At 28.4% G+C, this 13,583-nt stretch overlaps 1 protein-coding gene across 1 annotated transcript; it reads left to right on the top strand.

Annotated features, from left to right (window-relative positions):
* The first annotated feature begins 11,188 nt into the window (after positions 1-11,188).
* On the top strand, positions 11,189-12,588 carry LOC107462908 (probable carboxylesterase 15). Its single transcript, XM_016081580.3, has one exon. It carries the CDS (start codon positions 11,301-11,303, stop codon positions 12,303-12,305), a length of 1,005 nt encoding a protein of 334 aa, XP_015937066.1. The 5' UTR covers positions 11,189-11,300; the 3' UTR covers positions 12,306-12,588.
* Positions 12,589-13,583: the final 995 nt, after the last annotated feature.

Here is a 13,583-nt window from a genome sequence, read left to right as displayed (position 1 = left end):
CTTTTTTTTTTGTGACCGTCTTTTTTGATTCATTTGGTATTAATTCTCTTTGTTTTAATTGCTACAATGGAGAGATTTTTTTCAATTATGAATATTATAAAAATAATTTAAAAAAAAAATGAAAAATAAATTTTTTGCTAATTGTCTTTTAATTATATTAAAAAAATTGTTAAAAAATTTGATACAAATTTTATTATCGATACATTTTATGGTACAAAGAATCGACTATTTTATTAGTAAAAAGTACACATATATTTTTTAGGGCAATTTACCTAAATAAATAGAATGGCAGAATCCTTTACCTAAATGTGCAAAACTGATTGTTGTTACGTGCATGTGCAAAAATGTACTCTATGTAATCCGTGGCAACTCACCACGGTTTACGAAACCTGCATAAACCGTGGCAGGTCACAACGATTTAGGGGCAAAAAATATTGAGTGTAAACCGTGGTAAGTCACCACGGTTTACGAAGGATGGATGGCATGCATAAACCGTGGTAAGTCACCATGGTTTATGAGGAAAGTGGCTTACACATAAAACCCGGTAACCCACCGCGATTTATGTGTGTGTAGCTATATAAGTAACTTACACATAATAAACGCCTCACATTTCGTCGATATATCCTGCCACGTGAGCGACGTCATTTAGTCGGTACAAGCGATCCTCACCCTCCATTGGCTATTCAAGCAACAACTGCAGCAAAGTGGAAGTGTTCCTCTTCGGTTGAAGGCCAAGCAACCGGTGAAAATTAAGTTTGGGAAGTTGAAGCTATTCAAGATCACCTTCAGGGTTAGGTGCTGGATTGTTGTGGATAATCTTAATGCTAATAACTCCATTAGAATCAAGAGCAGTAGCTGCAAGTTCAGGCTCAAGTTATAGATCATAATTCTTTGGTGCTTATTATAACTATTGTTCATTATAATTACTAAGGTAGCGTTTGTTTGTAGAGACACGACAGAACAGGACACTGAGACAAAGACAATAGGACAAAGACATTAAAAATTATGTTTTGTGTATCATGTTTGGATACGATGGATATGACACTAATGTAATGTCCAGTATTATGTTTGGATACACATGGATAAGACTAAAATATTATATAAAATGACTAAAATAGCCATGTGATTCCAAATTTTTTAGTATAAACTAATTTAATAAATAATGAGAATACGTAGTAAGAGTACAGACAGTGGGAACTTGAAAAAAATATTTGAAGCAGTAAAAAATTTTAATAAAAAATTATATAATAGTATTTATATTAAAATAAAATTTATAAATATAATTATTTTTTTAAATTTATTATTAATATGTAGGAATACATATGGTTAATATTAACAAAAAAATCTGAGTTTGATTAATAAAAAATTTTATTTAGGTTAATAAGCCAAATTAATTTTAAATACAAAATCAGTTTTAAAAAAAGAATCCATTTTTAAATGAAAAAATTAATTTTTGCACATAAAAATCTATTTTTATTTAGAAAATTAATTTTTTATCTAAAATTTTATTTTTCTTTTCAAAAAATTAATTTTTCTTTAAATTATATAAAATCAATTACAATTTATAAATTATTTTTTAGCATTTTAAAATATCAATTTTACCTTTATAATATTTATCTTTTAAAAGTCTCCAGACTAATTATTTTTGTTATTATTTTTACTACAAATCAAATAATATAATATAAGGTTAAAATAATGTTGAAGTAAGAATGATAAAGAAAAAAGAAATTATCCAGTCCAATAAAAATTTTTATAAAAATGAGAGAATACCTGAGAAAAAAAGAGAAAGAAAAAGAACGTAGAGATAGAAAAAGAGCATGGAGTAAAAAAAGTACTTTCTGAGAACAACGCAAAATAGGAAAAATAAGAAGGGGGTAACAGTGGAATAATAAAAAATAGCACCATGGACAAAAAAGAAAAAAAATTCATAAAAATAGTCCGTGTCCCTCTTCCAAATCCCGTGTCCGTCCTTCGTAAAAGAGTGGACACAAAAGTATAAAAAACTGTCCCGAAGACAATATGTTCAGTGTCCATGTCTTTACTTCCAAACACTTTTTAAGAATGTGTTGTCCATGTCTCCGTGTCCTGTCTCCGACAACAAAGGCTACCTAATAGTACAATATATGCCATATATATTGCTATGTATTACTATATACTATTTTTTTTATATGGTCTCGGATTGAGATTATTATTTTATTTTTTTATTTTTACTTTACAGATGGGGATTTACATTTTAAGATTTTTTTTAGTTCTGTACTCTTGATTTTGTATTTTTCTGCCATTACTTATGTCTTGAATCACCCACATATATATAGACTTCCCGTCATACTAAACCGTGGGAACCTACAAGGTTTTCTGGCTATTATTTACCCTATATAAACCGTGGTAACCCACAAGGGTTTATGTGCAATCAACTTTACTCATAAACCGTGGTGACTCTCCACGGTTTATGCATGCCATCCATCCTTCGTAAACCGTGGTGACTTACCACGGTTTACACTCAATATTTTTTGCCCCTAAACCGTTGTGACTTGCCACGGTTTATGCAGGTTTCGTAAACCGTGGTGGGTTGCCACGGATTACATAGAGTACGTTTTTGCACATGCACGTAACAACAATCAGTTTTGCACATTTAGGTAAAGAATTCTGCCATTCTATTTATTTAAGTAAATTGCCCTATTTTTTATATTTTAAAATATATTCTCTATCAATATATTTTTGTAATATATCTTACATCATATAATTTTTTGCTTGATTTTTTAATATTATATACATGTTATTAGTTCTCTTATGATAATATTTTTAAATTCGTCTCCAATATAAATATATAATATATACATATAAAGGGTGTGGGTTGGCCAAGTACGTAAGGTTGAGGTTCAATTCGCACAAAAATCTTACCGACACCTTACCCTACACATTGTGGATCGAGTTAACAACTCTATTCGACCGAATAACTTATTTGATTTGCGCAAAAATCATACCGCCACTTTATCCTATTCAAATTGCAAATCAAATTAATAATTTTATTTAATTAAATTAAATATTTACAGATAACATGCATATTGCCACCTCTAATAGAGTGGGTCTCCTCAAGTCCTCGTATGGACTTGGAGACTTCGTGGAATTGTTGTATTTACCTAAAACATATTATAATCAATTAATCATTGGTATTCCTTTGAATCTTTGATACGTGTATGCTGTGTGTCTAAGTTTGTTAAAAGATTAAAAAAACTTCTCTGGAGAAATAAAATCACATGGTAAATATCAAACCTTATCTTTAAAAAAATATATATATTTAGACAATCTTCGAACACGGTAAACGTCAACTTCAATTTTAAATTAAAAAATAAATAAATAAATTCAGATATGCTTTTTTTTGTTGACTGAAATAAAAATATGTTATGAATATATTAGTACTAGAGTAAAGAAGAGAGAGAAAAAACTAAAGAAAAACTTCGGTCAATAATTGAGGGTGTGAAACTTAAACAGTAAACAATAACGTATATTTATCCAAATTAATTTGAGTTGTTTTAGTGATTAATTTAATTATTTTATTTAAATAAATATTNNATAGCGTTAAAAAATAAAATTACAAATTGACTTATTTAGCCCATATGTCTATTATTATATTTAAGTGAAAGAAAAAATATATGAAACTAACTCTAAATCAGTCAAGAATAAAACAACTTAATTAATTATAAATATAATAATTAGTTTTATTTATTTATGATTTAAAATATTGGTTATTAAATGTTTCACTACATTCAAATTAGGAGGAGATACGTTTAGTATTATTGCAACGTGAATCACGGAAACTGATTCAATTAACTTTTGTCTCTTCACCTTCTTTCCCTCTCTAAATGCCTAAAAAACATGATAAATCAGAAAATAGATTCAAAATCATCCAATTTACAAAGAAAATAAACATCCTAGTGCGTAGCATAAGCACTATCCACGTAGAGGTTTTGGATTCACCCAAAGACATTTGGTTGGTTTTTGGCTGAAATCATCTTGGTTCCCTAGCATTATTGTAAGTGAAAACTCAAGTACAGTCAACTTTATATAAAGTTGATAGTTAAAAGCCGTTAGATGAAAATTTAGTCAAATCAGTCAAATCATTTAATGGCTCTTAACTATCAACTTCACGTAAAGTTGCTTGCACCTGAGTTTTCACCTTATATTTATGTTACTGTATTTATGGGTAAAAGGCTCTAAAAAACAGATAGTTTGAATTAGTTGGGACATTATGACTCATCCAAAATGATAAGGAAGTCTTGAATTTAAAGATGAATTTAAAATTTGGCGTTGTTAGGCAAAAAATTTTGACGACTTGTACGCAGCCTACTCTATTTTGCCAGCAGCCTCCACACCTCCACGTTGAGGCCATCGTCAGCTTCTGCCACCAGTCGCCCGTCGAGTTCGAAGAAGGCGTAGATTTGAGGCTGCAAATGCAAGAGCTCACCCGCAGCCTTCACTAGTAGACTTACAAGCTTAACGATTATTGGGAGAGGTATAAGAAGATCCTTACATGCATGATAGATATGGATGACCTTAGACTGTAGTAGAGGGAGCAGTTAGAGCAGCTTCAGCGGATGGAGGCTCAGATGGAGATGTACCAGACTAAGATGCGCGCCGCTGGCATTATCTCTACTGGTGGCAGCGGTCTTGCTGGTGGCACACAGACATCACCACCTTCTGCGCCGCCTCATCACGGCTACGAGAACAACAACGACGAGGACTACCTGGATCTTTAGTGATTAGTATTTTGTTTTATTGTTTTATTGTATTTATTTGATTTACTTGACTTTTAATTTATTTGAACATTTTATTATTTATTTTAAATAATAGGTTTCTATCATTTATAAATTGACCATTAATTGTGTGAAAAAAATTTAAGTAAAAAAATTAAAATTGATCATTTATTTCACAATTATTTTTTAAAAAAATTGACACTACCGTCGAATTTACCAAGAGAATAATCCGATGGTAATAGTGGAGGAAACAACATATTGTAGCGCCAACATTACCGTAATCTGCAGATAACCAAATGATTTTTTGAGTAGGTAATCCGTCACATAATTCGACAATAATTATCGTCGGGCGAAAAAATTTCAACTATAAATATTTACTGGCGAGGTTTATACTGACGGTAATTTAATTACTGTCGGATTTTTTTCACTTTTCTGATAGAAAATTTGACGGTACTAAGTATTTTTTTTTTGTAGTGCCTGATGTCATGAAACAATAGAAACATTTATTCATTGTTTGCTTCATTGCGCTACAATTAAAGAAGTATGGTTTTAGAGTTATCTTTGTGACGATCTTTTCTCTAAGAAATTTAATTATTTCTGTACATGGTGGACTGCAGCAATGGAGATGCTTAATCTATTAAAGAATGCTGACCGAAATTTTTAATTGCTTGTCATTATTTGTTGCCACTATTAGAAAACTCACAATCAGTTAATTTTTGAAGGTTCTACTTCGATATCGTCTGTCATTCTTGCAAGTTCTGTCAAGTTACTCTGTAACATTCGTAGAACCCCATCTTAACTCACCTTCCCCATGAAAAAAACTTAGATTCATTAAATTCGACTTATTATTCTTTCTTCTTTTAGATTCTTCTTAATTTTTGACCATGCTGAATTAGATAAATATCTTTAATGTATTATTTTAAAAAATTTTCATCTTTTATTATACTATCCTACTTTTAGACATTCTTATATTTTATTTTTTAATAATTAATAAAATACAATTTACTATCTTTGAAAAAAAAACTGTCTAACTGGTAGCATGAGTGATTTACAACCGTTTCATTAATAAAAAAATTTTAGAAATAAATGAAAAATATTTTTTGTTTTGTTTGGGTCAGATGTAAAAAAAAAATCCCATTAAATCCCTAAACCTTTACCTTTTTTTTTTCAGGTGAGGTGAAAATATGAAAATCCCACCCGATTTTACGGTTCTGGGATTTTTTTATATTTGTTATTATTAATCTATATTATCTTTTAGTAATTAAATTTTTATATATGATTAGTAGAAAGGCTTTTAATAAATATATTTTATTTTAATTTGATTAATTTAAAAATTAGTAAATTTTATTAATACTTAATTAGGTAATATTATTTAATATTTAAAAATTATAATTAAAAACTAAAATCTATTTAATTTGAACTAATAAAACACTAAAACAAATATAAGTTCACAATATTAATTGAAAATTAGAATTTTTAGTTTTAAATTGGATCGCTTTATGTGGTTTCGAAAGAAAAATGAAATGTTGAGTTTTTAATATTTTACTTAAATGAATGTTTGTGAATTTAAATGGATTTTTATTTTGTTATCACATTTATAAATTTTAATTAATTTTCTTTTCCATACTCAATTTTAAATTCATTTTATTTTTAAAACTAAATAAAGTGATCCAATTCAAACTACAAAATTTTAGATTTTTATTTTTATTTTTATTTTGATCTCATATTTTTCAATATATTTATATTGAGTGTAGTATTTTTTTAGTTTAAACTAAAGTGTTTAATTTTAAATTATAAGGTTGTATACAATAAATAATATTAACTAATTGAATATTAACAAAATTTACTAACTTTAAAATTAGAATAAACGGTCATTTCTGTTTATAAAAGTTCCGATCATCGATAAATTTACTCATCATAAATATAATAATATTATCTATGTATTTACAACGGATAAGTAAATTGTCATTTTTTATCATAAAAGTTCAAAATTCTAATAAATATACTCACAAAATGTTCAAGGTTCTTAGTTTGGTGGAGTGTCTAGTCTCAGCTATTTCAATGACTTGAGAAGACATGAAAAAAAATAATATTTAATATTTTAAAGTTAATATAGTAATTATTTATATCATGATCCAAAATAAAATTAGACCCAAAATAATTAAAGACTCCAATTTCTATCCAATTTCTATGAGTTCGGATGCAACGACAACAGAGTAGTTTTACTTATCTAAAAAAGTAACAAATTCTTAAGATATCTCCTATTTATTTAAAAAAAAAAATTCAACAACTTTTTTAGAAAAATGAATGGTTATCCACCATTTAAGGTAGGACTACTCCAAAAGATTATTATCTCTTGTATTATAAATACACTGACACACTCAAATATATTCAAGTCTCAATCTACTAAAAATTTACTTAAAATTTTTGTTAACTTAAGTATCAGAATTTTTTACAGATATTACTCCTCACCTCCTCAAAAAGAACTTGGATAGCAACACCTCAGCGGAGTCTAAACCTTATGTCTAGGTCCAAAATATAATCTAGTTTCAAGTAACTCTCAAAATAGTATTTAAACTAGAGTAAAGTATCGTTTTTGTCTCCAACATTTGGGATAAATCCTATTTGTGTCCCTAACTTTTAAATCGTTCTATTTGTATCCCTAACATTTAAAAAGTAATTCAATGTTATCCTGCCGTCAATTACACATCATGAACGCTTTAGTTTGAGTTTTAAAAATCTCTTCTTGAAGTTAGAATACAAATGTCTGGGATAGAATCGATAATCCACTTCGAAAAATAGCTCATCAAAAGTTGAAACTAATTGCTACCATATTTATATAATTCACTTTTTTAGGGACATAATTGAATCTAAACACAAATAGTGGGTATAATATTAAAATCGAACACATCCAAATGAGACCTAATTGAGAGTGAATACATCCAAGTAAGAATAATTGAAAAATATAATCTGATTTGTTAGTATAATTGATAGTAGAATAACATTGAATCACTTTTATAAATGTTAGAGATACAAATAGGACGATTTAAACGTTAGGGACACAAATAGGACTTACCCCAAACGTTGAGGACAAAAACAATACTTTACTCTTTAAACTAAATATTGTCTAAAAAAATTAGTAAAATATATAAAATTAAATAAATGTCAAAAAATAATAATATATATTTATACACTTATTTTATTAGTCCCAATTTTCATATTTTTAGAGAATTAAACATAGATATTTTAAATTGAACTAATATATATTGTTGTGTAATTTTTTTAATCCTTATTTTTTACATGATTTTTTATTTATTTTTCTTTAGAAGCCATCTTTTTCAGTCAAATGTAAAATATATATTAGCATAAGATATTATTAAATGAAAAGATTAAAAAAACTCTCGTGAAAAATAAAATCACCTGTAAATATATATCAAACCTTATCTTAAACTTAAAAAGAGAAAAATGTATTTAATTATTTATTGATTGGTAGGCCTTTCGTACAAATTGAAGGTAAAGTATTTATTGATTGGTAAGGCTTTCGTATTGAAAACAAGTTAAATGTTCAACGTCCAAAAAACAAAATAAGTTATGTTCGTGGGGTCTCCATTCTTATTTTAGACTTGTGTTTACTGTTTTCAGCCACGTAATTGGTTAGCCTTTCGTAGAAATTGCAAATAAGTTATATTAGTGGGATCTCCACCATTTTCAAGTTTCAACATGATGATTTAATTCTCAATTCATTTCTTCCTCCATATTTGTTTGAAAGTGGTTTATATTACCACGAAGATTCTTCGTAATTATTTTGATGTAAAGATGCTTTATTTTAATTATTAAATAGTTAATTAAATAATTGATAGAAATAAAATATATAATTTTCTCTTTATAAAAATTGAGAGTAATAATATTCACTCTTAAATAAATGACAATAATAATAATAACACATCAATAATAATGAAAAAATACACATAAAAATTAAAAATAAAGACAAAAACACATACAAAATTTTAACGTAAAAAATCTTTTAAAAATTTACGAGTTACCAAAATTTAAAAAATAGTTTTACTATAATTAAAATTAAGTACAAGATCATCACAAATTTATTGTATAAAACATACATACAATAAGTCAAACAACTCAAATATCAAAATTTATAAAACAAAAATTAAGAATATAAAAATACCACAAAAGTAGAATTATTGGCCAACATTTTGAACTATAGACCTTATATTGAAGATCCAAACTCTTAAAACAAAGAATTGAGTGTCTGGAATATACTGTTTAAATTTGAGTTCAATCCAACTATTAACAAATCTGTAACAACTAATTTGTAGAGACAACTTTATATATATACAAAAATATTTTTTCTCTTTTCTTCTCTATAGTATTTTAGTGTTTTCTCAAATAAAATTTCTCTCTTATAATTTTAACTTAATCTTAACCACTTCACTCTTAGTTAAGAGTAACTATAGGTTTAAATATTAACATTTGAATTTTTTATATGATTAAATAATTGATAAAAATAAAATATATAACTTTGTATTATAAAAATTAAAAGAGTAATAATATTCACTTTTAAATAAATGACAGTAGTAATAATACATCAATAATAGTGAAAAAATACATACAAAAATAAAAATAAAGACAAAAAACACACACAAAATTTTAATGTAAAATTCTTTTAAAAAAAATCACGAGTTACCGAAATTAAAAAAATAGCTTTACTATGATCAAAATTGATTACAAGACAATCACAAATTTACTATATAAAACATATATACAATAAACTAAACAATTCAAGTATCAAAATTTATAAAACAAAAACCAAGAATATAAAAATACCATAAAAACAAAATTATTGGCCAACATTTTCAACTATAGACCTTATGTTGAATATCCAAACTCTGAAAATAAAGAATCAAGTGGAACATACCCTCTAAATTTGAATTCAATCCAACAGTCAACAAATTTACAACAATTAATTTATAGAAATAGCTTTTTTTTTTGTTTATCCAAACGGTATCCTCTAACCCGACAGGTTAAAGACTAATCTGTCGCGGATCTGAACTCCATTTAAGGGTCTGTCGCTGGCCAATGAATTACTGCATGCACAAGGCGGGGTTCGAACTCCCGACACTTGTTTAAGCGGACAAGTGAACTGACCACTCGACCAACCCAAATTAATTTAGAAATAGCTTTATGTATGTGCAAAATACTTTTTCTATTTTCTTTTTTATAGTATTTTGGTGTTCTCTCAAATGAGATTTCTCTTTTACAATTTTAACTTAATCTGAGCAACTTTATTCTTAGCAAAGAATAACTATAAATTTAGATATTAATATTTAAATTTTTTTTTTATATATTCAAAAACTCTAGTACAAATAAATCACTTTTAAAAAATTTTATAAAAAATATTTTTAACATTTTTATTAGAATAAGTAACTTATTTGAATATCAAATAAACTAAAACAAGTATGCGGTTAAAAAATCAATATTTTATATAAATTAGAAGAGTAAACTAAAAATAAATGGTAAATGGTTTTTTTGGTAAATGGTTTGATCTAATGAAAAATATTATTAACCAGTGAACTTGTTTAAAATTGTAATATAAAAAAATTTAAAAATTAAATTTTGACTTTATCTGTACCTGAATATGAATTACATGGTGAGAGACAATGAGCTTTCAAAGAAATATCCCAAATTCAAATAAAACGCTAAAAACTAATCACTAATCTGGTAAGTATGAACTCAATTGTTTATTTATACATCTCAACTATGTGTTAGCTACAATTTTTTTTATGGTAGTTTCTAATAAAAAAAAACGAAAAATTAATCTATTATAAACCAAAATATTGATCAATAAATTATTAAATTAAGAATATTAAAAAAAGAAAAAGTCTAGGGGACCAGCAGTTTTGTTAAATTTTGGCCAGCATGTAACCAGCAGAGGAAGGTGAGCCATTGTATGAAATCTCATACCAATCTCACACCATCAAATCATTATTGATGGCTAGTTGATGGCTAACAATCACAAAAATTACTGACCCCCTAACATTGCTCTAAAAAAATAAAAAAATAATCAAAACTTATTTTATCTAATATTTATTAATTATTAATAAATATTAAATAAAATAAATTTTAATTATTTTTAATTAATTTTTTTATTATAAAATATTTCTGTTACTACATATACAAATAAAATTCGATTTTTTTACACTTAAACAAATTAATAAACTTACTACTGAACTTGGATTACTCCTTTAATTCCATCTATTCTTTAATTCTTGTCTCGCTAACTATTTCTTGCTTTCATTTCCACACAGTAATTTCTCTTGAAGCTTCCCTTTCCCTTTTCTCGTTGACCATTAAACCAAAAGCTAATAACGAAGCTACAGAAGCACCACACTTGCCTTTTATAAAAGAGTGTAGCACTAACCAAGCTTCACAAATCACATTAGATAAGCATAGCCACACACTCTTCTTCTCTCAATTCTCATTCATTATCCCAAACCACCACAGTCATATCAATCATTTCTTCATTGATCAATGGTGCAAGAGAAAAAACTTGTGCAGAATGTCTCCGGTTGGCTCAGAATTTACGACGACGGTTCAGTAGACCGTACATGGACCGGTCCACCGGAAGCGAAGTTCATGGCCGAGCCAGTACCACCCCATGAAGAATTCATCGACGGGGTTGCCACCCGCGACATAACCGTCGCGGAAAGCAACCGCTCCGTCCGACTTTACCTTCCCGAGATTACATCTGCTGACAAGGAAAAGCTGCCGGTAGTTGTCCATTTCCAGGGTGGCGGGTTCTGCATTAGCGAACCGGACTGGTTTATGTACTATAACATGTACACCCGGTTCGCTCGAGCCGCTCGGTTCATTTGTGTGTCTCCTTTCCTTCGTCGTGCACCCGAACACCGCCTTCCGGCAGCCATTGAAGACGGCTTCTCGACTCTACTCTGGCTACAATCTGTTGCCAAAGGAGAGTCAAAGGAGTTGTGGCTTGAGAAACACGCGGATTTCAGCCGGGTATTTCTCATAGGAGACAGCTCCGGTGGGAACGTTGTGCACGAAGTTGCTGCCTTGGCAGGTAAGGCAAGTCTCGAACCGCTCCGGTTGGCCGGAGCTATCCCGGTTCACCCAGGATTTCTTCGATCAACCAGAAGCAAATCAGAGCTTGAAAAACCGCAATCACCTTTCTTGACTCTAGACATGTTGGACAATTTCCTGGCGTTAGCTTTGCCGGTGGGGAGTACTAAGGATCACCCCATAACTTGCCCGATGGGGGAAGCGGCGCCGCCGCTGAGCGGGCTGAAACTGCCGCCGTTTTTAGTGTGCCTTGCGGAGATGGATTTGATATGGGATACAGAGATGGAATACTATGAAGCAATGAAGAAGGCAAATCATGATGTGGAGCTCTTTGTTAGCAAAGGAATGACACATAGTTTTTATCTTAACAAAATTGCGGTGGATATGGATCCAAATACTGCTGCTGAAACTGAAGCTCTTATTGCAAGGGTCAAAGAGTTCATTGAGAAGCACTAACAAGTTAATTAAGTCCAGAGCGCGTACCTTAAATGAAACTCGGATCTACCAAGAATTAGTCCTTAATTTATAGGATGAAAAATACTTTCCGCAATCATAAAATAAGTTAATTAATCATGCTTTTATTAGCTACTATATTATTATTTAGTGAAAATAAATAAAATTCTAGTCAGTAGCAGCCTTTGTGTATGTGGAGCCTCTCGGACATGTCTCTTAGTAATAATTTTTGAATCACTGTACTCTATATAAAGTAGTGGTCGTATGAGAGTCACATGTTGTTAATTTATATATATATATATTCAATTTTTTCTTAAAAGACATAATAGAATATATATTTTCACCAAAATCTGAATTTTATACATCTAATTACCATAAAAGATCAAAATATTTGCTATGCATAGTAATTGATATACTATCCACATATTGATATATAAATAAAAAATGAAGTGAATATTAATCCACTAATCTTGTTAATTTTAATCCATTTAGGGAGAATACGAAATTGTGTCACCGTATACATATTTGTGATGAAATTCTATTATTAGCATGAGTGGAGTGCTAAAAGAATACATCTCTATTTTATTTTATTTTATTTTCAATGCAAGTACAAAAACTAGTCTCAATTATGAACGGGAGAAAATAAAATGAGGATGGTTAATTTAAACTCCAATTGTTGGGCTTTTGATGCCTTAGAAAAAAATGAAAAAGAACAAGTGGCACTCGAATGTGAAATTATTATGACTTATACACATAATATAAATATACTAATAAAATTAATTATAATAAAATGAAATATTCTTTTAAATTCACAATATCAATAACAAGTTTTCATCGATATGTACCAACTATGAACTATGTCATAACTTCTGTCCATCATTGTTAAAAACTCTAAACAAAAGAAGGAAAATGATTAAGCAACAATATTTGTTGGTTGCAATAAACGGGTATACAAAGTATATTAAGTTCAAAGGAAGTGCGGTCCTTTCACAAACAAACAAGCACATGCTCATGAATAAGTTTTGAGTGAATTCACAAATAAACAAACACCTTCTATTTTTTATATTAAATTAATAATAGTATTTTTTTAAATTGTAAATTACTGTGATATTTTTTAAAATATGAAATGATTTAATTTAAAGAATAAAAATTGGATCGTTTGACTTTTAAAAAATACAGAAATTAAATTATATAAAAATAAGACCCTCTAATTTATGTAATATAAATTTTATCTAAGCAAATTTAATTTTGTAGTTGTTCAATTTTTAATAATACAGTTTT

Source organism: Arachis duranensis, chromosome 8, assembly GCF_000817695.3.
Source record: "Arachis duranensis cultivar V14167 chromosome 8, aradu.V14167.gnm2.J7QH, whole genome shotgun sequence".
In the NCBI taxonomy this organism is placed as follows: Eukaryota; Viridiplantae; Streptophyta; class Magnoliopsida; order Fabales; family Fabaceae; genus Arachis; species Arachis duranensis.
This window is presented reverse-complemented; position numbering and strand designations above follow the sequence as displayed.